General features: G+C 40.9%; 3 protein-coding genes across 4 annotated transcripts in view; 2 read left to right on the top strand and 1 right to left on the bottom strand.

Annotated features, from left to right (window-relative positions):
• LOC134183161 (tRNA pseudouridine synthase Pus10-like) overlaps nucleotides 1-13,533 on the top strand; it is a 15,296-nt gene extending 1,763 nt beyond the window's left edge. The window contains exons 2-18 of one of the 2 annotated variants that reach the window (XM_062650638.1): nucleotides 4,322-4,549; nucleotides 7,091-7,177; nucleotides 8,758-8,792; nucleotides 8,847-8,946; nucleotides 9,016-9,152; nucleotides 9,725-9,810; nucleotides 9,876-9,958; nucleotides 10,056-10,098; nucleotides 10,161-10,217; nucleotides 10,295-10,371; nucleotides 10,534-10,589; nucleotides 10,651-10,704; nucleotides 12,671-12,734; nucleotides 12,799-12,842; nucleotides 12,913-12,993; nucleotides 13,075-13,174; nucleotides 13,306-13,533. In XM_062650638.1, coding sequence (XP_062506622.1) covers nucleotides 4,322-4,549; nucleotides 7,091-7,177; nucleotides 8,758-8,792; nucleotides 8,847-8,946; nucleotides 9,016-9,152; nucleotides 9,725-9,810; nucleotides 9,876-9,958; nucleotides 10,056-10,098; nucleotides 10,161-10,217; nucleotides 10,295-10,371; nucleotides 10,534-10,589; nucleotides 10,651-10,704; nucleotides 12,671-12,734; nucleotides 12,799-12,842; nucleotides 12,913-12,993; nucleotides 13,075-13,174; nucleotides 13,306-13,347 — 1,374 coding nt within the window. In that variant the 3' untranslated portion in view covers nucleotides 13,348-13,533. Of the gene's footprint in view, nucleotides 1-4,321; nucleotides 4,550-7,090; nucleotides 7,178-8,757; nucleotides 8,793-8,846; nucleotides 8,947-9,015; nucleotides 9,153-9,724; nucleotides 9,811-9,875; nucleotides 9,959-10,055; nucleotides 10,099-10,160; nucleotides 10,218-10,294; nucleotides 10,372-10,533; nucleotides 10,590-10,650; nucleotides 10,705-12,670; nucleotides 12,735-12,798; nucleotides 12,843-12,894; nucleotides 12,994-13,074; nucleotides 13,175-13,305 lie in introns of both variants that reach the window. The other variant, XM_062650637.1, reaches the window with a different exon arrangement.
• Nucleotides 13,534-14,281: 748 nt separating this feature from the next.
• LOC134183081 (NADH dehydrogenase [ubiquinone] 1 alpha subcomplex subunit 8-like) lies at nucleotides 14,282-14,959 on the top strand. Its single transcript, XM_062650532.1, has 3 exons — nucleotides 14,282-14,510; nucleotides 14,625-14,757; nucleotides 14,819-14,959. Exons 1-3 carry the CDS (start codon nucleotides 14,302-14,304, stop codon nucleotides 14,843-14,845), a joined length of 369 nt encoding a protein of 122 aa, XP_062506516.1. The 5' UTR covers nucleotides 14,282-14,301; the 3' UTR covers nucleotides 14,846-14,959.
• Nucleotides 14,888-26,693, bottom strand: LOC134183080 (proteasome subunit beta type-2-like). The gene is made up of 7 exons (XM_062650531.1): nucleotides 26,557-26,693; nucleotides 26,372-26,494; nucleotides 23,753-23,820; nucleotides 23,596-23,691; nucleotides 16,396-16,465; nucleotides 16,288-16,337; nucleotides 14,888-15,079 (listed from the first exon to the last, which is right to left on the bottom strand). The coding sequence occupies exons 1-7, from the start codon at nucleotides 26,645-26,647 to the stop codon at nucleotides 14,975-14,977; spliced, it is 603 nt and encodes a 200-aa protein (XP_062506515.1). The 5' UTR covers nucleotides 26,648-26,693; the 3' UTR covers nucleotides 14,888-14,974.
• Nucleotides 26,694-26,701: the final 8 nt, after the last annotated feature.

Below are 26,701 nucleotides of genomic sequence, written 5' to 3'. Positions count from 1 at the left end.
CAGGTCAAGGAGTAGGATGTCTTTGCTGAATGGATGTGATAGAAGAATGTCTAATTCTGCTGCTGGCATGCAGAGTGATTCAGCAACATAGATGTCTGGCCTTCCACTGGAAGTGGTGTAGCAATCTTTAGGCTCAATGTAATATGGTACAATCTGCCCACACAGAAACCATACAGTTTTGAGACTACTCTGGTCCACTGCCAACTTTACAAGTCACCAGATGATACCCTTCTCTATCGATGGTTTTTCCACATTCACATTCACACTTATCTGCCAACAAAAGGCAAGGGCATCGTCATCCCCAACTTCATGAATGCCGCCAAGCGAAATTTCCAGGTAAGAGTGTGAGATTTTGGGTTGATGGAATGGCATTTAGCCATGAGCCTGCACCTTTTCCTTGCGAGGAACGTAATCATGCTGAAATCCTTTCCAGATTCTTTATCCAATAAGATATTGACTAATCTTTTATGGCTTTATCTATCAGATGCTGCTGCAGATGCTTAGTATTAGACAATAGATCATTCATTCATTGATCAGGATCTAGACATTCATGAAGAATGTAGCTTACAGAATTTCAGGACTCTGAGGATAACAAAACATTAATCTGAGGTTCTAAAGCTGCGAAACATGGACAGAATGAGCTGTCTGTCTGTCTGTCTGTCCGTCCATCTGTCTGTCTGTCTGTCTGTCTATCTGTCTGTCTGTCTGTCTGTCTGTCTGTTTGTCAAATCACATATGTCTGTCTGTCAAATCACATATTTTCAAACATGAACTAGGATACAATAGTAATAACCGCTAATTGCTTGTGTCTATGAAGTGTTCCTAAAACAACTACATACTGCAGAAAGGGACATAGATAGATGTCCCTGTCTAAATCGTTAAAAAGCAACTCGTGTCAGTTTGAGTTCTAATAAATCTTATGCATTTATTCTGGAATACACCAGCATTACACTTCTGCAGTTGCCCTGTGATTCTTTTCAGTAGTCGTTGAAAGCATGCAGCTGCATTTGGCCGGCCTGTCTCTTCTTGTGATCTCTTGTCTGTCTGTCTGTCTGTCTGTCTTTCTGTCTGTCTGTCTTTCACTATTGAACTGGCTGTCTGTCTGCCTGTCTGTCTGTCTGTCTGTCTATTTGTCTGCCTGTTACTTTGTTTAATTTGTTTTGTTTGCATGTCTTTTTGTCATTTTGTTTGTTGTTTGTTTTTTTGCTTGTTATGTGTCTGGCTGTATATAGTCAGCACAAGACCAATAGAATACTACATGTAATATGTGACATTCTCAAATATGAGACTCTCCAGGAACAGAGCTGCCAAGAAACTTTTTCTTGATGTTGATACAACAGTCAGATATGTTATTCACAATCAGCTATGTTTGATTCAACCTAATTGCTTTAAATTTCTTGGTACCGCAAACTCTGATGAATAGTCTGATGAGACATACATGACTAGTAATATGAAACAGCTGCTAGGTCTTCTGGTGAGGGTGGCTTACCTATTGATTGGGTATTTTGTTAACAAGTACAGTTCTCTTCTACTGCACTGCTGCAAGTTTGCTGCTTTGTACAGATTTCTCCATTAGCCAATGAGGGCAAGCTGCATTAAAGTAGGTTTTCCTTTGTATATGGTTTGGAACAAAACAGTATCACGTTGCTAAAAAATTGACGTTTTAAGCCAAGCTATGGCTTCTCATTACGTTTTAGTGACCGATCAAGCCCTTTACATTCAGTTAGGGCATTTCCAATGTTAGAACAGCTGCAAGGACAGCTTTATTTATTGTGCATATACCTCTCTGTATAGTTGTGATTTAAGAGTGTCCCTCGGCAATGTCTTGGATTCTAGTGAAACTGTAACTGGTCAGAGTCATTGCAAGAAAGTATTCATTTCTAGGTCTTGATGTTGTTTTGAATAAGGTTTTTGCAGGCAAGCAGCTAAGTATTAAGTGTGCACTTTGCTTACAAGGTTATATAATAATATGGTTGCCCAGTCTATGCAAAGAAGATGTAGGAAGTCCACAGGATGACTGCAAAGGTTGAATAAGATTAGTAATTCATGCACCAGTTTAGTTGGCATTTTATTAACTAATTATTATTAATATTTTCTGATGTTATAAAACTGTCCTGTGGAGAACTAATCTTGGACAAAGTCTTGACTGATGCTTTTCAATAGTCAACCTTTATTGATATTGGCTAGACATAGCTGATAATAGCAAGATACTCACTACCGTATTTGTGCACATGTAGTTGCATGCTGGTTTTGGTTGGGGTCTACCAGGGTGCTGGTATGCCTTGAGGTATACTGGCATGCCGGTGAAAGAAATATGACCAATCTGGCCAAAGACTGGACTCATGTATGCTACGGCTTTTTTTATTGGGGAAAGATATGCATAAACTTCTGGGACACTCTACACTCCCCAGTGACTCTGGCCTTGTTTCCACCTGCCTCGTCATATTTACGTAGTACCTAAAGCTTCTCAACAGTGTAGGACTTCTACCATGCTGTGAACATTGCTCCACATTCTCTGTCATGTCCTAGCTCATAATCTTTTCAGTAGAAGTCAGATTCTCCACAAGCACAGCATCAGTGCCCACTATTTTTAACTGATCTATAGCACCTGTGCACTTATGTCCTTGCCTTTACCAACACTTCCCCACCCATGTCAGTATAGTTACCAGACTCAGACAAGCCACTTTCTGATAAACCTCACGTTTTGCCGACATGCAGCTAAATGAATGGAAATACGGTATTGTAACTTTTTTTCCTATTTTAAATCTAGATCGGCAATGCAATGTCAAGTAGCCATTTGTAATAATTCAACTTCATAAAATTTTAATGCTACAGATATGGTATAGTTGCAACTACAGGGAGTTGTCTAAACTGATTTCCTTTAATGCTGCCTGTATTTTTCATATGGTTTGACCAGCTGAAGTACTGCAATGGTTTGTTGGCAAATTTACGTTCATTTAACAGTGCTAGTATTCAAGACAATAGAGGCAAACAATTCATACTGTCTCATCAGCACATAGCTTGACATGCAGAATATGAGGAAGTCTCTAACTGGGGCAGGTATCTGGAGGTGAAGACTCTCTAGCAGTGGCCTCATCTTGATTTGGTCTTTATGACTAATGCAAGGTTGTTTTGGAATAATACAGATGTCCCATTTGAAATGACATAACCTGCCCTGTCTTTATCAACTCTGCAGAGAAAAACTGCAAGTTTGTTGAACTTGTCTTTTGCAGCTCAAGTAGAAGAGGCATACTTATCTTACCTGAAAACTAGCCTCGAACTTCCAGACCAGAGAGCGTGCGAAGCGCGCGAACTCTAGTCTGGACCAAGTCGATACTAAAATGGTTTCGGAAATAGCCCTTCTAAGCCAATCAGCTTCTACAACCCGAATCTTGGTTGTAAATTCTGATTGGCTTAGCAATAATTGGTTATGCTAAGTGCACTAGCACTGATTGCACGCGTGTGAAATCCTCGTGGGCGGCTACGTGCACGCCAGAGCAATGACTAAACTCTGCATGCCAGAACAATGATTAGACTCTGCACGCACACATCTTAGTTTTAGTTTCAGCTTCATTTCTTCGATATTTACAAGCTTGCGGTGACAGGACATGCACAGCAGCGTCGCCAGACCATCACCTTTGACAACTGGTCGAGCGGTAGTCTCGCTAGTCGAGCGGTTAGACTAGCTAGCGGTCTGCCGAAGAATCAAAGAGTCCTTGTTTCATGCCGTCTACCAAGATATCACCGCAAACATGGCAGACGTCTCTTCTTTGTTTGTGAGATCTCATGGCATTTACAAATGATATGTTGATCTAGGTAAAACGATCTTACGCTGTTAGACACCATTTAGCATTGCTACTGATAAATACTTCCGAAATCATTTTAGTATCGACTTGGTCCAGACTAGAGTTCGCGCACTCTCTGGTCTGGAAATTCGAGGCTACCTGAAAACATAATCAATGACTTTGTTGCTCTCATCAGTGAATGTCATATTTAGAAAATTGAATCTTCCTTGAAAAGAGTCTGTGCAAGTAGGAAAAAATGGAACAATTTAGTTGAATCTGGGACATTAAATATGTAAGTGATCATTTTACTGTTGTATTACCAAGGGTGAGAAAAGGTACAGTACTTTGCAGTCTTGTAGCAGTATCTCAATATATGTCCCATATTATATATGTGACTCTCTAAGATCATGTGTAGATTGCTAATCAACTGAATTTACGGTAGTGGTTTTGTGGCAATTATATTGCTTATATGAAGGGAGAACACATTGCATGCTATAATTGGAATTTGTTAAACCATACTAATGGCTGTTTTGTAGGTTTTGGGTTGTATTTCAACTAATTCGCAAGGACATTCGGGAATATGTTTTTCTGGTGAAAAGAAAGTCAATGACGAAGATCATGATATTGAAGGAAACCCTAAAAAAGTTCCACGAACTAATGATGATATAGATATTAGGGATAATTGGACAACGTCAGATCAAGAGGTGTGTATGTCTTGCCTTGGATTGCTACAGGAGAAGACTGTTGCTGATCAAGTAGAACAGGTAAGATAACATATTATGAACTCAATCAACAGTGACACACACACACACACACACACACACACACACACACACACACACACACACACACACGCATACACACACGTGCACGCACACACACACACACACACACACACACACACACACACACACACACACACACACACACACACACACACACACACACACACACACACACACACACACACACACAAATGGACAACTAAAATGGACAAGTAAATGGACAAACGTTAAGCCCTTAAGGTCAGTTGCGGAGATAGCTCCTTCTGCCTCTAGAGACAGGGCCTCCATGCGCTACGTGGAGGCTTAGGGCCAGCGCTACAATCCACCTGGAGCTTGACTGGAGTCATCCAGGTGTCACTGACAATGGCGCAGCTCTGGGACTGTACATGAAGGCCCACAACTACCTGTCTGCTGCATGATGTTGTACTGCCAAGTCAGCGGTCATGTCCACTCCAGTCAATGACCAGGTACTCATTTATACTCCTGAGTCGAGAGGAGCAATTGTGTGTAAGTTTCTTGCTTAACGAAATTATTGCCATAGCTTGCCATCACTGTGACTTGAACCTGCAACCCTGCAAGGTCTCGGATGTTTTCATTCTCCAAATGCACTTTCTAACCAATTGAGCTACAGCACTACACAAAAAAGGACAAATGTTAAGCCCTCCACGTCTTTCGACGTCGAACCTGAGGTCAGTTGCGGAGATAGCTCCCCTGCCTCTAGAGACAGGGCCTCCATGCGCTACGTGGAGTCTTGGGGCCAGTGCTACAATTCACCTGGAGCTTGGCCAGAGTCATCCAGGGGCACTGACAATGGCGCAGCTCTGGGACTGGACACCAAGGCCCACACGTACCCGTCTGCTGCATGATGTTGCTGCCAAGCCAGCGGTCTTGTCCACCCCAGTCAATGACCATGTACTCATTTATACTCCTGAGTCAAGAGAAGCAAGTGTGAGTGAGTTTCTTGCTCAAGGAAACTGCGACAGTGTCGTCTCCACCAGGATCGGACATTCAACCCTCATCATGGAATACAAGATCCTGGATGTCATTACAAATGCTTTACCATCTGCTCCACTGCACCCACCAGCACCACACACACACACACACACACACACACACACACACACACACACACACACACACACACACACACACACACACACACACACACACACTCACACACACACCCTAAAACCCCTAAATGTCAGGAGCTGCCAATTTCTTCAAGCCCCCAGCTAACAGCTGGGCTCCCATGGGCTACTCAGGAGAGCTCTGGGCCTGCACTAGCGATCTCCTGGAGCCAGGCCAGGTACTCGCAGGAGCACTGGCTTGTGAAGCCATCTGCGGTGTGAGCACCCGAAGTCTTATGTGGACCCCAGTGGCTGATGTCACGTCACAGCCGATGGCTGCTTATGGCCCCAGTCAAAGACCAGGTACTCATTTATACTCCTGAGTCGAGAGAAGCAATTGTGTGTAACTTTCTTGCTTAAGGAAATTATGCCATAGCTCACCATCACTGTGACGTGAACTTGCAAGGTCCCGGATGCACTCACTCTGTGGCTCTAACCATTCATCTACAGCACCACACACACACACACACACACACACACACACACACACACACACACACACACACACACACACACACACACACACACACACACACACACACACACACACACACACACACAATGGCAAATGGATAAGGAGCTGCTGTTTGTTACGGTTACGCCCCCAGCTAGATGGCTGGGTTTGTGCATTACACAGGAGCTATGGGTTGTGCTAAGCAATCTCGTGGAGCCTGGCCAAATACTTGCAGGAGCACCGACTGCAATGCCAGCTGTGGTGTGGGCACCCGAAGTCCCACCTGGACCCCAGTGGCTGATGGACTTTGTCGCAGTCGGGGGCCTTTTGCCACCCCAGTCAATGACCAGGTACTCATTTTGTAGTATCTAGACTTGTGTATTAGCACTCTAACTCAACAACACAACGAAGCCTCCAAACAAACTTAGTCTCTCGCACTGCGCATGTGCCCCCGAGACGCCTCCCTCTAAAACAACCCTAAACTACTACATCTCTTCCCTCTAAATTTTCTAAATTCCCACACATTTACACTCCTGAGTCGAGAGAGGCAATTGTGTGTGAGTTTCTCGCCCAAGGAAAGTATGCCATAGCTAGCCATCACTGTGACTTGAACCTGCAATCCTGCAAGGTCCCGGATGTAATCCCTCCATAAGATAACTCTCTAACCAACTCTCTCTCTCTCTCACACACACACACACACACACACACACACACATACACACACACACACACACGCACACACACACACACACACACACACACACACACACACACACACACACACATGCAACTGTGAGCAATTTACACTTTAGACAACAAAGACAGTTCAGTATGTGTGCACTGCAGTGCAAGAGTGAGCTGACATTAAAATGTAATGTTTGCAATTACACTCGCTAATATTGTTAACAATCCTGATGAATTGATTGTTTCTTAAACTAGATCTATGAAGCAGTGAAGAAATCAGATTATGAGTTCCACTCTGTGTCTTTATCAGTATCATCTCCGTTAGCTTTGATGGTTATGCAGGTACAAGAAACAGTTAACTGTGTGTGCTGATTGACAAGTACTTCTAAAACTGATTTCATTTGTCTGTTAGTCTGCCTCAAGAAAAACAGCCTTATCATGTGACTAATTTTGTATTTGTATTTACACTTTGTTAGTAGTAGTTTAAAGTAAAATAAATCAATTAAGCCAATCTGATGAGTTGTTTACAGCGGCAATGGAACTGGGGTGCTGGGGGAATATACGAGCACCCCTAGTTTGGATTGTGTTGATCGTTACGAGAGACAATGTCATAATTTGTATGGAAAAGGGATAACTGTAGCCAGCATCAATGGTGATCGAGTCGCTCTTAGCATATGTCCTATAAATAATCAGACCTGCACATGCTTCAACAGTGTACGTGGCCACGTGCAAAAGAAGACCTGTCATGCTTGCTATCAAGAATGTAGAGAGACAGCGACAGAAGACTCTTTGGATGCCTGGACAGTTTTAACTCAAAAAAGGAGCTGTGGGTGATTATACAGTCCCTCTAAAATTCTGTGGTACTGAGCTTGTGAGTGCGGATCAATCTCACGACACGGCCACTTTGAACAAACATTAATTTGACCAACAACAATGGGACAGAAATGAAATAATAAGACTTGGCCTGCAGAGCTAGATGTTGCATCGATTGTTTAATTAGAGCCATTTCAGCCTATTGATAGGGAAGCACCTTTTCATTTGACCACGGTGGCAGGACATTCTAACGTCTTCCTACAATAATACAACATTTGCACTAGAGACTTTACTGCCGTGTCAGGTATAGTAGAAATTGATCTAGACGACCAAAATCAGCATTGAAACAGGCGTTTATGAAGTATTTTAGCAGATTAAGTAAAGTAATGAAAATCTTGAAGAATATTTGTCTAGCTATAGTCTGGCTCGGTTGTACAGTTGCTAGTGAAACTGTAGTATAAGTTTCCTTGTATTTCTTCGTGTATGACAATGAAGCGAACATTCTGTATAATTGCAGATTTGGCAGTAGAAATCGTTTGTTCTGTACTTTTGCAAAATGAACACACTTGGCATTTATATGTAATTGGAGGAACTCTTTGAAAAGTTGAGGAAACATGAATGTTCTGTGAAACACTGCATTATCTGTTGATAGTTGTGACAGGTGTTTTGGTAGATTTAGTTTAGTCAAATTAGAAGATTACGCATGATATAGGATAAAGACTGAATAGGAAGGACACATGGCCACATTAATGTCTAGAAGACTGCCTTACCGATTGTCATTTTTTGTTCAGCACCTCTAAGTTATGATAGGCTCTGTGGCCTCTGGTTTTTTGGTATTTCAATTTGGTAAATTCATCGCATGATGACTCATGCATTGAATTATTGTACACACACATTGATTATGCTATGCATAGTTGGTGCATATAGTATTACCAGCACTTGGAAGTCAATGACAATACTTGCATGAAAAGCCAACACATGTACAATTAAATTTAGTAAGTACATTTTTAGATTTAACTTTTAGGTAGAATATTGAATTGAAGTAGTTTGTCAGCTTTGGTGTGTCGATTATAGTATTAGTTAATTATTTAATGTGCTGTGTTTTTCAGCACTCAATGTTGGCTTCGATCTCAGTGGAAAGTCGGTATGACACCGCAGTTTGAGCGAAGCACGGAGTAAAGTCATATGTGAACTTTAGAGCTGCTCTGACTGAAAACATTTGTTCAGTGAAAGATGTCTACAAAGAATTGATCTGTCAGCAACTTGAGACAAAACTGAAATCATTTCACTCATTTCAAGTAAAAGGACATTCAAGTGTCTGTCTGTCAGTTTATAATAAATAGTACTTTGTGTTTGTTGTTCTTTAGAGTCCATTCGAAGTTGAAATCACTTTACTGCATCACGAATCAGAACATATTGTTAAGGATATTTGCAGAGGCAGTGCAGTGACTTCATCACTGATTACACACATTTTATCTGATATAAGTGTACAGGAGTTTCTAAAGTAAGTTCAATAGAGGCTTTTGTCAACAACTTGTTGCTGAAATCAGTTAAGATATAATTGAAATAATAGCTTAGATGTGATAGCTATTTGCTACAACAAAGGACCGACATCAAACAGTTGTTGCTTCCCACAGTCTCTTTACATATCTTATTCATTTGTCATGTGAAATGTTTGATTTGAATATCAGTCAGCATTGATTTGTGTTAACACAACACAATGCACTGACAATACAAATAGATTTTTTACCTATATGTTGGATCGTCGAACATTATGCACCGCACAACCCAATTAGTTCCTAACCAAATGGACGGTAGTGGTTGCTACAGTCTAGCCAGGAGCAAATCTAGATTTACTTAATTAATAGTAGGTTTAACAGGGGCAACTCTGTTTGACATGGTATAGAGTATTGCACTAATGCACACTCATGAAATCATTTCAAAGCATAAAGGGTTGTATTTGTCCAGAGATAAAATACTAGCTATTTACAACAATTTTTATATGCAATAATGCATAATTTATAATGATCAGGAACTCTAGTTTCTTACTTTATTTTCATTGCCACAATTATTTAGATACTGTCCTAGACCACCAATGGCATACAAAACGGCCTGCTCTGTCTCCAAAGTCCGATGTCATCACTTGCCGGTGTTTGTTGCAGGTTCTGCGTTCTTCTGTTTCTGAATTTGTTGAATGCAGCTAAATGTAAATTTGTTCTCTTGCTAGGTCGGTACTGTAAATATTCTCGATCTATTAGTCAAACGCCGTGGTTGTTGGATGGAGTACGCAAAGGGCATGCTTCAGTTCAAGTGAGGATAGGCTGTAATACACCGCTTGAGCACCTGTCTTTGTGTATCAATTCTGTCATTTAATTTTGGACTCTAATTGAAATTTTAATTAATGCAGGAAATCATCTGTCCTAGGATACAGGATAGGTGGAAAGCAGACAGTAATTGTCTTTCGGTTTGCGTCATTCAATTTGTGGTATGTGTCACTGTGTGATGTCACTAGGTGTCAGGTTTTCTTCATCTGGTCGTGAGGACATTGATGTCAGGATGTTAGGACAAGGTGTTGCCAATGATCATGTGCAAAAACTGTGATTGGAAATGAAATTGTTACCAACATTGCAGTGTTATGTTCTGTAGGTCGACCCTTTGTAGTTGAGCTAATTAATCCACACAGATCATTTGTTCCATTGACAGACTTTGAAAAGCTGCAACAAGTAAGAGTCTTACAAGGCTGTATATTTTAGACAACATGACATAATGACATTAGTGTGTGTGTGTGTGTGTGTGTGTGTGTGTGTGTGTGTGTGTGTGTGTGTGTGTGTGTGTGTGTGTGTGTGTGTGTGTGTGTGTGTGTGTGTGTGTGTGTGTGTATGTAGGAGATAAATTCAGATACAAGTGATGTGTCTGTTCGTGACCTTCAACTGGTAGGAAGGTCAGTTTAAAAGGGGGTGGTTTCGTGTTGTTATGGGGCAACTTGTTGTTTACTTGTGCAGAGAAAGCACAAAACACCTCAAGGAAGGCGAAGAAATGAAGAAGAAAACTTACTGGTACTATTTACATACGGAGACTTTACATGGTTATTATTCTATCATATTTCAAGCATACTCAGGCTCGATAACAGTTAATTTTACTGGATATTTGAATGCTTGTTGTTTGCTTTAATCTGCTCCAATCTTGTCACTTCCCGTCATCTTACTCATTCTCTCTCTTTGTATCTTTTATCCAAATGTTGTCTTGTCAGCGTGTTTGTCTATGGTAGACTCAGTGCCACTCCTAGATTGCATGTACGTAAAACCCAGATCAGGTTTGTGATGTCATTGTATTACTGGTTGTACCGTATGTAAGAGGAGTGAGTCTATTGAGTAGTTTCACGTCGCCAGGCAAGTGTTTTTCTGATTTATGATCTACTCTTCAATATGAAACTTTCCTCAACACTCGAATAGATGAAATGATGACTGAATATCAAATACTGGCTGTATACTTACTTATTAATAGGTTGGCATGTGACACGCAATTATTGCTGCCTACAAGGAACAAAAATTCAATGACATGTTTGCAGTGATTTTCTGAATTTCTATTACTTAACATGTTGCGAAGCTAAACCTATAGCCAGTATAGCAATCCTTTCTATAACTTATTTCTTTCCATCCAGTCAGAAACGTTCAAGAAAGTAGTTGGGATGTTCTGTCATCAGACAACAAGGTTATGGTGTCTCTTTCAGACAACGCGGAATAAGCATCCTGCATCTGGTTCAGAACACCATTATTTATATACTTACTGCCACGAGGCTACTGTATCATGACAGTATGTAAATTTTAGTACAAGGTGCAGCGACTAATATTGGACAGACCTCCAAGGTGCACGGTTGATGAAATGGCATGCAGATCAAAGACAGCTGTAGCTTTGGCAAGAAGGGCTAGCTAGCATCTAACGTGCAAGTATTGGACCCAACACTGCCTAGTAACGTTAACACAGACGGAGGTATACTGTCAAAAGAAAACATATGCATGTGCTAAGAGTATGCTATATACATGTTTCACTGCACTATATAACAAGCAAATACAAAGTGGTCTGGCCTAACGTGCACTAACAAGCATGTGTAAAGTAACCTTGTATGTTATATTTTGACATCACAGCAGATTTATATTATGTTATATTTGACATCACAACAGATTTGTAGCTGCTAAAATTGAGGCATTATTTACTTTAAATTATTGCTACGGATTAGCATTTTCATCAGCCCAACCATTCAAATTTTTACCAATTCTGACAAAGATATCACCTCCAATACGAGTATAATAGCCCATTGTTGTAACTGGGCCAACACTGTTAGCACTGGTCCAGCCAACTGTGCCGGCACAGCAGTTTGAGGTGGGCCTTTCCAGTGTGGCTCGGCTGGGCTCGTCTTGGCTGCGTTCATGCAACCTTGTAAATCAAGCAAACCAGTGCTGACCTGTGTTACTGGAACGGGTTATAAGTAAAACTTTCTCTATCCTACAAGCAGATACCCAATTCTCATAAACATGTACCTACTGCCAATTTTGTGGATACGACCGTTTCTACCTTTTGGAGGAAAAGACTAGTTTATAATAGTTCGAATTTCTAAAATATTTTATGAAGTTACACTTATAAAGGAGACATAGATAGGCACCCTTCATTAAGGTGATCGTTAAATCAAAAATTGTTATTAAGAAGGCGGCTTTTAGTAGAGCCCTTAAAATAATTGATAATTTTGCCCGCAAGCGGCTCCTTACTATAGTATTAAGGGGAAGAGTTTTAAAATAGGCGCTTAATACTGTTTTACAGTATGCCGTCATCATTTGGCAATTAGGTCACCCTGCATTCATCCGTATCTTCCGCGTGTACAGCACTGTGACTTCACTTTGCTGCTGTTTTCTTCGCGTCTTCTACATTTGTTTGTTAGCCGTTTTGTCTTGGCTGCCTGTCTTATTACGTATTATAATCTATGTGCCTATCTTTTCATTGGCTGTTCTGATTATTTGTAATTTGCAGTGCTCTAGTGAAAGTTGAAAAACATGTTGATCAAACTGACTGCAATTATTTGAATTCACTAAAGGTATGCTGTCAGATTCTGTTAGTCGTTTGTTAAGCACTTTAGACCTTTCTTTACGTACTGTTAGGATATCGTTCTAAAGCAGAAGACTCCTTTACGAGTAATGCATCGGTTAGTATTTATTTTAAATTTAGTCTGCATGTTTCACTACACAGTTTTCCAGGCGATCTGTGGCATGCAGAGAACGTATTGTTTATCAAGTGTCGAGCTCACTGGTTGACAGTCACCACATCCGTCTTTGCCTCGTTTCTCAAGCAGGAACGTAAGCGTTATATTGTATTAATTAATATGTGTCTATTAGTTGAGGGTTAATTGGAAGCGTTCTATTGTTTATTGCAACTAGTTACGTGAAAGAATTTGTTCATGGCGACATGGGAAGAACTGTTCCCAGCGTACGAACTCTACTTCAAACTTCAGCAGAAGTTATTGCACTTGATGTGGCGGTACTAATGTTCACTGTGTCAGCATTTCTCGTGCTAGTCTTTCCTTGCAACTTTGAGGGAAGACTAGCACTAGGGACATACATGCAGTTGGAATCACTTTGTGTAATTTGTTCACGTTTGCGTTTCTACAGAGTGTGGAGACAGACTGGCCGCCTGTCGTGGCAGAAATGTGAGCTCTTTCATGTACAGTTGCACCTCTACAGATAATAGCTAAAACTTATAAACAAACTGTTGCAACAAGCAACTTTGTACAGTCTGTATTTATGTTCTTTAATAGCTATCTACGTTGCTTTGTTATCTTTTGCCCATGACAAGCACCTACTATGGATTCTTATTTGTCAAATAGTAAGCAATTAAAACAAAAGTTTCAGTGTCTTATCTAGTGTTTCCTGACAAATGGCCGAAATACTCTAGCTATCTAGTTGGTACAGTTACAGCGGCGTAGCCAGAATTTTTACCCGGACCTACTTGATATTAAGATCAGTTTTAAATATTAATTAGGTACTATATGAATTTGTTAATTAATTAATCAATTTCTAGCAAGTGGAACAAAAAGCACGTGCCAAAACACGTGGAGCGCGCGAGGAGGACTGGGTACGACCACTAGACATGTCGTTACAACAGACCTGAGTGCATACCTAGACTGTACATTTCAATTGTCTTGATCACCATCATGAAACGACAACTACCTACCAGGCCTAGATACGTAATCTAAAAGACTAAATTACTACAAAGTTTGCATGTTTACTTCCATGACAGCAGCAGGGTTTCAACAAATACATGTTGTCTAGAGGTAGGACGCGGCATTTCAGTAGACGGTCAGAAAACTCCGTTGAACATGTTCTCACCAACGTGAGGCGCCTATGGATTCCGTAAAACTAGTTTATGATTAACCCAAATTCGAATTGACTCATGCCTAGAGAGCACCGAGTCTAGACGTGACACTAGAGAATTTCTTCCTCGTAGACTTTCTACGTGCCGTCTTTATCAACACGAAATCTGAATACTGGCAAATCAATTTTCTGTAGAAGTGACTGCCATCCCCAAACATTTTACACTATTCTCTTTAGGAGCGCACGTTACTATGATCCTTGCGTAGCTAGGTTAGCGTACGGTAGCGTAGAGTAATGGCGTCGTCTGTAGACAGTGTTGATTCTCGAGATCTTCAGGTTGACGACTTGAATATCACTTCTGCTCTGATGACCGGCGCTGCTTTGCACTATGGAGAGTACTGTCGCTCAAAAAACGACAGATTCATGGCTTGTCGATTTGAATCCAAGGATCCGCGAAAGTGTCTAGAGGAAGGACGTGAAGTCACTCAGTGTGGCATGAAATTGTAAGTATAAGAATTTCTGGTCAATTGTAGCCATTTGTTTCGCACGATCATGATTTGTCCCCCGTGTCATATGGAGTGGGGAAAGAGGCAGAGTTTCAATTGTTCTCTATCTAGCTTCTCATTGCTGAAAGATCATTGCAATGAAGACTTCACTACCTATTGGACATGTCTAGATAACAACAACCACGAATTAAAAAGATGCCGCAAACCTCAGCAAAAATTCGACGCATGCGTGCTACAGAAACTTGTAAGAACACTGTTTTAAGGCTGATGAGATACTGCTTCTACCGTTGTTGTCTTACCCTTAGAATCTAGAAAGGCCAAAAATCAGCTGAGCTCTCGAGGGAACATAAACGAGCGATCGTAGACTGTGTACATTGTGTTGTATGTAAGCAACATGTAGATTCTAAATATTGGTAACTTGTAGAATCATGTGTGGACTATCTTGTGAGTACGTTTTGTTCCTATGATTCCATTTCTACGGCTGTGTCTCTGACAACTCGAACCCCATCTTTGTCAATGACATGGAACTTGAAGTTAGGCATGTTCAATACCAAACGCTTCTGAATCTATAGAAATCACATATTAATTACTTTCTCTAAGTGACAATGACATCAACTTTGATATTATGAGTGGTATGAAGGTTTCTTACACTTTGTAGGAGAATGAGGTCCTAGAAGGAGTCATCATATGATATTAATTAACAGAATTGAATAATGTTTTCAAGTCAGTGAGACATGGATTGGAGACCCCTTCAACAAATCTACCTATCACACAGTTGTCCAGCCCAAATGTGCAACAGTTCATTGACTTCTGCATTTCATGCTACACATGCACTTACAAACGAACTTTAACACATTGGACAATTTGCTTGTGGGGGAGGGAAGATTTTCTACGAAACAGGTGCAACATACAAGAATGTTATGTGCAATGTAAAATACTAATTTATTCAATAAGATGTGAGATATGTTACCTACTGTATTGTTCAATAGTCAGGATAAAACAACATGCAGAGCTTTGGTAATGTAGAAGGGTTCTTAATAGTGTTGTCTGTTTTTCAAATTTTTGGTATCACATGAAATGGTTTATTCCCAACACACCCCAAGCAAGAATCAGAAAAAAGCACATCAAATCTGAAACATCCCAACTTTTACAGACTTTTACAGACTGTCAGTCTACTACATGGTCATAGTAGAAGAAGATTTATTATGATGCAACAACAGTTTGTGGCTATGACGCAGCGGAAAGGGCCTGGCTACATGAGACTACATTGATGTGTGTGTCTGACTATGTCCCATTTGTGTGACTATGACGGCTAACAGGAAAGCAATCACTCACTATAATTTAATGGGAACTTATGGTAAAAATAACCAAGCCACCATTCATGTTTTGTATGTGATATGTCTTGCTGCTTGATGATTACAGACTATTTTAGTTGTGTTCATTAACAAAATTTCTGGTCACAAGAAATAAAAGTTGCTTTACACGGTTTAGGTAGATTTTACAAGCAGTGCGCTTGGAAGCAAATTGGCACAGTCCTTTGTGGTTCTTCAGATGGCTCATAGCTGTGGAAGCAAGATGAAGACACAGCTTCAGTTACCAGCTAATCAAATTACATGTTATGCAGCATAGTCTTTCACATGCAGTGGACTGACAGAGCTCATGTAGTTAATACTTCTGCTTAGCCAAAGAGTTAGTTTAATATATTATACTAGTTAGATAAATTGCCTAAAGCCATCCTGGTTACTACCAAGCCAAAGCACAAGATATTTCTTACCTCTGCAATACATTTCCCAAGCAGTTCAATAGCTTCTTGTTCAGTAAGATCTAATACATACACTTGCATAATTTCACATTACCTAATTACTGATTTAAGGGCAAATGCCTTCTCTGTAATATTTGTCCAGGATGCTGAGCGACAAGTAGGAGCCATAACCATGTGCACCAAATGGAACCTAAATAGTAGTACACGTACAGTAAACAGATTAGTATGCACATCGTGCTGAGTGTGGCAGCTACTGAAGAGTTACTATCTCTACAATTCTGAACATTCATTTAATTATGTCCATCTGACTGACTGACTGACTCCCCATCTGTCCACCTGCCTCCCATCCCCCCTCCCCCCCGTTTTATCAGTATAGGGGAGTAAGAAGTCTGGAATCCACTATTTTTGTAATGACTTGAAACCTTGTGTGCTTTCCATTTTCGTTCAACTTGGGTATGCAAAGACAACAAACATGTGACATGTTCACAACCAAGTTTTAAATAACATAATACAATAACTATTAAGTAAACCAGACTTCGTGGCCTCCTTGAGTAAAGGTGGTGCTTTAGAAGAAGATACTGTCCACACTGGTATGTGTCTGAGTACCCAGTTTAAATAAATGTATATAACAAACTCAAGTCATTAAAATCAAAGGTATCAACAAGACAGAGTTAGAAGGTTGTGATAATACACCAAATGCTACAGTCTCACTGTAAATAGACATTGAACATGTATCAGTTCTCGAGTGCTGGATTATATAAGTCACACAACTTTCAAGTGAAAATGTGAAAATTCCCTTGCAAACTAGTCTGTTAAAAAGTGTTCTTTCACTTTCTTCAGACTTCAGAGTACATTCAGCGAGGACGAGTGAAACCAGACCAGAAGAGACATAGCAATATCTTATCACACTGCCGCATGCCAGCATAAACACAACCAGCCCAAGCTTGGAACAAGCCAAAGCAAATGGGTTGGCCTAGCCCATTTGGTGTGAGTATGATAGCTCAGTGTGACCCCGTCCTAATACGCAGTGTAAATGCCAGTAGGTTAACCTTCACTTATCATACTCCTGCACATAAAACCGCATGTGGCTATATGAGTGTTATGAACCAGTGTGCCCATACCTAGGGTAGTAGTGGATGTGCTTGTTAATAAGATCTATTGGCTAACATATCTCCAAGTAGCAGAGTGGGTAGATGAGTGTTGGAAAACAATAGACAGATGTTATAGCAAAGTCGTTTGTTGAATGTGATATCGATAATTACAGTCAACAGCACGGAACTTCTCTGTGGGAACTTCTCTGTTATATTCTCGATTACGACAGCTTCTAGAGAAGGGTTTTGTATCTGAAGAGATAGGTTTCCTGACATCAATAATGATGACAACGATAATGATGATGACGACGACGACGGGGACTCTGACACTGACATTACTGATGAAGACTTAGTGATCATGACAGTATTCTAGACAAATAGCTACCTAAACTAGAACGTTTGATAGTCTGAACATAATTCTGGTCAATACCGCACTCAATCAGACAAAATTTCAGTTGCTCACTTAGAGGCACATGTGCTTGCATTTCTATCAACTTGCCCTATTCCTGAAAGAGCCTGATTTCACACATACTCGTATGTGCTTGTATGTGTGATAATACGATAATAGAACATCAACACAAGCATGTGCAATACATTACAAAAACATTTCAAGCCCACACTGATCTCAGTCTAGAGACAAAAGCAGCTGGCATCACAAGAAGTAGAGTCTTACATCAATTATCAGATGCTCTCCAATATCGGACACTAGGGTACGAAAACCAGACGAAGATTCCTTGTATCTTGTATCTTGAATGTAGAGAGTAGTCACACGGTAACACGACATGCTATTAAGCTTAATCACTTGGCATATTGCTGTTCATAGTAAATAATAGAACTTCTGCTACTTTTCCCATATATTGGACACGCCCATCAAATATCAGACAACCAGTGGTTTTCGCATATATATCGATGGTACTACAGTTGACTGTCTGCACCTTGACATAATAGGTACATGTCTCTTCTACTCGCATTAATAACAACAGATCAGCAGCTTTGCACGTTGCTCTTCAGGAAGCTGAAGAAGAGTGGTGGTCTTGTGTCTAATATTGGACACCCGAGTTTGCTTGATGAGAGTGCAGTATAGGCGAGAACCGTGATGAATTGTGTTAATGCTGACTGCAGACATTTCGTAAATGCCCGACAAGCATGAAGAGCCTTTGACTCGTCTTTGTATCTAAAGAATTAGTTGCAGAGAATACAATCTACCAGCGTATGCACATGCTTTCCCCAAGACATGTAATGTTGAGGCCATCAAGTTCAAGTTGACAATGTTTGTGGACTCTTCAGCAGTGTCTAGACACTAAACGAAAGAATTATCCTTGAAGAAAGCGGTAGCTTACTCGAATCATGCGTCACGTCTCAGCATTGATCCAGCGGTCGTCCACAAATGAATGAATGAATCAAGAGGTGATAAACTGACAATGTTTATAGCCCTCCCTCATCTAGCATGTCCTGAGCATCGCCATCGTTCGCGAACAAATGAATCTAGAGATGACAGTAGCTGATCATGATGATGGCTTGAATTAGCATTGCGTAGCCAGACCCTACCGCTGCGTCATACACATGCTGCCAGAAAACGGCTTTTTGTGATTGTAGTTGCCTATTCGTGCCTATATATTGAGCATACATGCACCATAGAAGTCCTTTCAAAATCTACTGTTCCCTCCAAATCCTTTTTTTGTTTGATATGGAGACGAGTCAAAGACTTTCCGTGGTCAGTGGGCATTTAGTAGACGTCTGCAGTAAATATTAACACAATTCATGGCGGTTCTCGCCTATATTGCACTCGCATCAAGCAAGATGAGTGTTCGATATTAGAGAACGAGTCCTGCCCCTCTTCTTCAGTTTCCTATTCCTGAAGAGCAACGTGCAAAGCTGCTGATCTGTTGTTATCACTGTCAGTAGAAGAGACATGTACCTATTATGTCAAGGTGCAGACAGTGAACTGTGGTAGCATTAAAATCAAAAACCGGCAGCTGTCCGATATTTGATGAGCGTGTCCGATATTTGATGAGCGTGTCCGATATACGGGAAAAGCAGAGGAAGTTCAATTTTGTCACCGTGAACAGCAATACGCTAAGTGATCAAGCTGAATCTACTGTAGTACGTCATGTTACCGTGTAACTAATCTTTACATTCATGCCTTAGCTACAGGAAATCTTCTTCAAGTTTCCGTATGCCAGTGTCCTATATTGAAGAGCGTCCGATAATTGATGTAAGACTCTAGCACTGCTCAGTTTCTTAATTAACTGCAGATGCTTCCAAAGAATGGCTTTCTTGCTCACAAGCTGTCATTTCTAGTGCCATCTAATGACATACTTGATGTATTATTGTACTTTCTGGAGGAAAGAGTAAGCAAAACATGATTGTTTGGACATCCATGTTTTTAACCATGTAACAAGGCTTCACACCTATCTGGCTCGCTCAATAAACTGTAGTGAAACAAGTGTTGGCCCGTTCAACATATCACACCTCAGGCCAACCCAACAACTATATTGTCGCAAACAAAAGCCGTGCTTATTTCTGTAAGCCAAATTGGAATTCAGGCTAATGTTTAAGACAGAATTATATTCAAGACAGGCCTAGTTGCCATTCGAACACGCTGAGGTATAAACATGACAACCTTGAAAAAGCAAGATTAATTAAGATATACAGACATGACTACCATCAGAAGCCAGTTTCAAAGGCATCAGCTGAATCTTCCTCATCATTAGCAGAGCTACCATGCATATCTGGCCATAACTTTCACGCGCCCTACAGCGGAATGCCGATGTCCTATGGTAATGCCGCCAACACACACACACACACACACACACACACACACACACACACACACACACACACACACGTGTTCCTTAGTGTGAGATCTCTTCAGTAATCTAATTATAGGCCTATAACATTCTGGAAAGAAAATAGAAATGCAGGGCGTTGATTGGCTGATGAATAGCCATGGCTAATCACTAATTGGTTGACATAATTGACTCCGCCCAAAAAATTTGCATGTTGGTCATAACCACGCAACAGTCGTCATTTGCATTACGAGTTACCACTGATGCATACTGATCAAGTAGGAGTTGTAAGCGAGAACTATTCAAGAATTGGCGGTGGGCTCTATATCTGAGTGGAAACGGAGACGGAATAATGGCTTTTCCAACGAACAGCAGGTGCCTCTTTGATGGACGTCGAGACATCCACTCCGTCGCTCTCTATTTCTTTTGCTGACGATCCTGTGAAAACTTCTGCAAATCCTATGGACTGCCAGAATGGGGATGTCAACACGGACGAGAGATTCAACAAGCTGATCCGTGACTGGCTCACTACTGTTCCTCGTCGTAATCAGATGACAAGTGCTAGATGTGGAGAATTTACTGTTTTGTGCCGTTCTTGTAATCTAGGTTGAGTGAACCGAAGTAGTTTTACACATTATGTGAGGATTCTGTTGTCATAATTATTTTATTAGCAGTAGAGATAGCAATTAGAACAACACCTTCATTGTGTGATAACTCCATATTGAAAGTGTCTTTTGGAAATCGCCTTAATCATTTTTTGCCCAGACGTCTGAATAACGTACTCATTTACGTTCATTGCCGAGCGTTGCTGTTCAACGGTCAAACATGACCATAAAGAACACCCATTCCGGGGACCCTTTCAAGAAACATCTGCAAAGCAGAAGCTATATTCTAAATCACCTCGATGATTTCTTACAAAACAATGTAACAAAGCTTTGGACTAAATTTCAGGGTCGTGCGTCTTTCTGACAGCGAGAAACGTGACAAAATGTTCAAAATGTCGAAATCACAGTTCCCCAAAAGGAGTCCCTTAGAAAGATCATTTTCGAACAATAAATTAAATATGGAAACAGATATTTCTCCTCATTGTCTCCAAATTTCAACTCAATCATGTGTCAAATTTGATTACGCGTGTTTGATTTTCAGAACCCCAGATGGCCAGATATGCATGGTGGCACTGTATAATTGAACACTGCATGCACATGCCATGCATCTTGAACAAAAGATCGGTTTCTAAATGTGACCGGCTTGTACGCAGCACAAGGTATTCAATTTTATTTGTGACAATATGATAATTTTTTATGCTTGGATATTTGGGCATGAAAATGGAACCAACTGACCAAATGAAAATATAAACGTAACAATCATTTTGAGCATACAAAGTTCTCATTGAGCTGCCTACAGTGAGGACAAAATAAACACTAAAACAAATGGTACTGATGCCAACCAGAATATGGAAACAATTGCTGGACTACACATAATAGTTAAAGCATGTTTGTAGAAATCCATCAATGTTGGTGACCTGAAGCCTAAGAGCTTATGAACGAGATAATTGACCAAGCGGGAAGGCGAGGTCTATTATCAAGTTGATAAGCCCAAGTGGGTGAGGGTCAATAACATAATGATGGATCCTGCTACATTAATTCACCAATGAAGAAGCACTAGAAGTGCAAACCCTTGGCTGGTATGCACCTTGAAGGTAATTAGTCGTGCTATGACAGAATGGTCTAGACAATACCAACTAACCGCCACACACAGCAAAAGTATAAAGCACATACGAAAACCAGCTTTCGGTTAGCTAGGAACAAAAGAAGCAGCACTGATTGTCAGTGAAAAAACACGATTTCATGCACCTAAACAATGTTTTGGGCTTTCAGAAGATGACACTATTGATGGAACAAGCATAATGTTACAACTTTTGCTCTCAAGACGTCTGGTTGTTTGTGCAGCTTTTGAAGTCGTAATGAGTCACTATGGGCATTTTTAGACATGGCATAGGTAACACCAAAGCCAAAACAAAATTAGTTGTGGGAAAACATGAACGTTACAAATGCATCTAGGACTAGGCGTTGTTTCTAGTGGTAAACCCTCATGTACAACAAAAGAAACACCTCCCCACCGATTTTCCAGCTCACAACAATCTAGACGTCTGGTTGTTTGTGCAGCTTCTCTAGACATCTGGTTGTTGTCGTAATGGGGGAAAACATGCACGTTTCAAATGTAGATCAGGTTGTTTCGAAGTGCTAGAACAAGCCAAATGTTACAAGTCGGGTGGCCTCAACGCACCTTACGTGATAAAGTAACGCACGTGATCATTGTTCTGTTTAGTTTGTTGGTGGGCAAGTTACAACTGTAGAGCAAAACAAGCAGTTCACCGCTGATTTTCCAGCTCACAAGAATGTAGACCTCTGGTTGTTTCTGCAGCTTCTCTAGGCATCTGTTTGTTTGTATAGCTTCTCTAGACGACTGGTTGTTTGTGCAGCTTCTCTAGACGTCTGGTTGTTGTCGTAATGGGGGAAAACATGCATGTTACACTGTACAAATGTAGTTACTTCGAAGTGCTGGAACAAGCAAAATGTTACAAGTTGGAGAGCCTCGACGCTAGGTTGGCTGGCAATCTCCGATCGCCTTACATGATGAAGTAACGGGCGTGATCATTGTTCTGTTTGTAGGTGGGAAACATATGTTACAAATGTAGAGGAAGACAAGGAGATCACCACCGATTTTCCAGCTCACAAGAATGTAAAAGTCTCATTTTTGTGCAGCTTTGCTAGGTGTCTCATTGTTTGTGCCGCTTCAGTTATCTAGCTAGACGTCTGGTTGTTGCCTAGAAGCAGCTACCAAACAAAGAGAGATGCAGCCTCGTGATATCATCATGTTCGTCTATTGGTCGATATGACACCACTTCTCGTCTATTGGTTGGAATAGCTTCATTTGCATCTGCGCTAATCGACTATATATACGGTCGGTCGGTCGTCCGGTCATCAAACAATTACTATACTCGAGCCTGGAAATCCGGGCCTCGGGTAATCACACTACATATTGGTCATGCGACGTATTCTAAGCACTGACAGTCTGTTAACACTTGTGGAGTCATCAATACCTACTCATAGGATGTATGTATATACTGAATCTTTTACAACAAACATAATTATTATCATTGCGCATGTGCACATCAGCTTTGTTATATTTTGATCAAGCTCAACACTGGACCAGTTAATCCAAGCATCCAAGAAATTTAAGTGGCCTGGCCTCATCCAAAACAATCAACACAATTGGCTGGTGCCTTGACAATATAAACGAAGTATTGAGTCTCTGTGTTAACTATCAACTGTGATTCATTTCATACTTTTTCACTGTCATGATGCACTGTCACAATTGCTAAGATCTACGGTATATAAATTTTCGCTAGATATAAGTAACAGATGTGCATCATTCACCTTTGCCATTGTTGCTAGATAATCCATGAAATATAGAGCTGCTCCACCATCATATCCATCGTGACCACCAATTAACATGTTTACAAAGTATGGGCTCTAAAAGTAAAGATTTCTACTACTATATATACCAATAACACACAAAGCAAGTAAAACTTACTCGTCTTAGACAATCAGCCAATTGCTTCCTTACAAAGCTTGCAGCTGAATGTGTACTCAGAGAATATCCTATAAACACAAAATGATGTGTGTAATCAACCCGGTGTCATACAGCTGTGTGTGTAACATTGGTCTAGAGTTATGTGCACTTCATATCAAGACTAATTACATTAATTTTATGCCTGATTCAGTGAAGCATCACAGCAGAAATCAATTTCAAAGAAAGTGGCCACATGTCAATAAATACACTGTAGCACAAGAGCAATGGCATACACACACAAATGCAATACAACGTAATTGCTACCAAGTTAAATCAATCAATCAATCGATTAGTTGAGAACAGTCTTTTCAGCCACATATCGGTAAAAACCTCTTCTTACTAGGCTGCAAAAGCTTGAGCAATTAAAGTGGGCTAGAGGGCATAAAAGTTGATGTAAGAAAGTCTTCTTTAGGGAGAGACTCAATGAGTTTTCAATTGTGAGAGTCTCTTCCTAATCCATTTTGTGGTTGTTTCCCAATAGCAGCACACTACGGTAGTACTGATGTGAGTGCGTGTTTATGCGTGCGTGTGTGTGTGTGTGTGTGTGTGTGTGTGTGTGTGTGTGTGTGTGTGTGTGTGTCCATGTTGAATTGGTATTCAGTGTACATTCTGTCTCAATTTCAAGTTTCCTTTTCTCTGACTTAACTTGTTGCAATCTTTACATAAAATTTGTAAATGACATTAATTTCTTCAAATGGTAAGAAAATCATTTGGATGACAATTAAAAATGTAAACGTAGGAGTGGCATCTTCTGTTCACTACTAACTGTCCAGATTTATGAATTTATTAGTAGGCACGCATAGCGAGCCGAGCCGAGCTATGCCAGCCCGGTATTCCAGCCCGGTATTCCAGCCCGCGTTTAATTGACACACTCTGTAGAAGTGAGCCAATAGGCATGTCATTAACGTGTGCTAGTTACTTGAGATTGACATAGCTTGCGTTAGCTCATGTTTGCAATGGACAGAAGCCAAGCTGCTTGCGTTTTTCTCTATGGTTTAACCGTTTTACAACAGTCATATCGAGAAATGCATAGGACATATACGAGACGTCGTACTATCTATACGAGATGTAGGTCTATCGCCAGGCAACTGTTGCAACAATGGAGTTCAAAAGCTAAATTTCCTGCTCATCTTGGTCGCTCTACAATTGGATAAGACACGAAGTCTCCATCTCGCTCCATGCCATTTGTAAAATGAGCATGCACGGCTTGTTTTCCAGGTTGCAATGTGTTTACATCCTTCTGAAGAGAAATGGTCTGGGAAAGCGCTTTGTATAGGTTTGTTCTGCTGAACTGTCTTTGTGGGCTATCAAAATTCATAATGAACAGGACAACACACGTGTAGCAGATGTTATATCGTGACATCGTAGTTGTTTTAGCGTTCCGATAACAACAACACCTGCTGCAGTCAAGGCTCGCAGTGTGCGTGCTACATTTGTCTGAGCAAAGGACGAGCAGGCGTAGCTGAAAGTGAGGTGTGAGTGCAGTTAATTGCATGGATAGGTGCATGCTCGTTGTCGTCGTGACACATGCATGGATCAAACGCATCCATGCAACTGCAGTCACACCTCACAAACTTCGAGTCTCGACTGCTGCAGGTGTTGTTGTTATCAGAACACTAACACACCTATGACGTCACGATGTTCATTATGAATTTTGATAGCCCACCAAAAACTGTTTAAGCACTTCTTTACTCCACTGAAATGCGGTGGGATAATGATGATGGCGGAACAAACCTATACAAAAAGCGCTTCCCCAGACCCTTTCTCGCTGGAAGGATGTAGGCGGGAAGGGTCTGCAAGACTAGGACTGGCCCGCTTATATATGGTTTACACGAGTACGCATAGCGAGCCGAGCCGAGCCAAGCCATAACAGCCCAGCATTCTAGCCCGCATTTACATGGCACACTCTGTAGGAAAGCTAATGCTTTTTAATAGGAGTGTCATTAGCATGCATGAGTTACTTGAGATTGATATAGTTCGCATTTGCTCACGTTAGTAATGGACAGAAGCCAAGTTGCCTGCATTTTTCTCTACAACTTTACAACAGTCATATCGAGAAATGCATAGGACTATATGAGACGTCGTACTATTTGTAGGAGACGCAGGTCTATTGCCAGACGACTGTTGCAGCAATGAAGTTCAAAAGATGTTTTTTGCACATCTTGGTTGCTTCACAATCAGATAAGACATGAGTCTCTGGCTTGCTCCACACCATTTGTACCAAATGAGCATGCGCAGCTCATTTTCCAGCATGCTATGCATTTACAGATGTACTTGAACCGAGCCTTCCCGGGCTGGCCAGGCTAGAAATACCGAGCTGAGCTGGCACAGCTCGGCCCGCGTTCACACAAAACTGAGCCAGCATGGGCTGGCCCGCTTACAAGTGCTCCTGTAAACGGGTATTACAAGTGCTAGTGTAAACAGGGTACAAATAAAGAGGAAATTTTTTCAAGAACGCAAAAGCAGTGTATAGATGGTAGTAGGTTAAATGTTTGGTCACTCTCTTAAAGCCCAACATCTTACAAACTCAATTCCCATCTGCCATCGCTGTCTACCTGCCTAGCTACTACCTCTCCGTACCATGTCTGATTTTGTAAAGCTGAACGTTCTTCTCAATAAATTCTCCAAACGGCGTCGTATCTCCTGACTCTCCAGCAACCACCACAGCCAGCCTATCGTCTAACTTGAACAGCTTGTCTTGGTCTGAAGACAAAAACAGTACCGTCTGAGAAACTACACGAAATGGAAAAATACTGGCCACACACCTTGTTTCATCACAAAAATGCTTCTGCCAGCATTGCAATCGGCAGCTAGAACTACGAAATCACGGCAGCAGACACCGAGAAGACACTCCATGATGAACTAGCGTCACGTGTTAGGCTTAACGCGCGTTGAGCCGTAACTGTGAAG

The sequence above is a fragment of the Corticium candelabrum genome, chromosome 8, assembly GCF_963422355.1.
Source record: "Corticium candelabrum chromosome 8, ooCorCand1.1, whole genome shotgun sequence".
Taxonomy (NCBI): Eukaryota; Metazoa; Porifera; class Homoscleromorpha; order Homosclerophorida; family Plakinidae; genus Corticium; species Corticium candelabrum.
The sequence above is the reverse complement of the archived record's forward strand: the minus strand, read 5'-3'. Positions and strand labels throughout refer to the sequence as shown.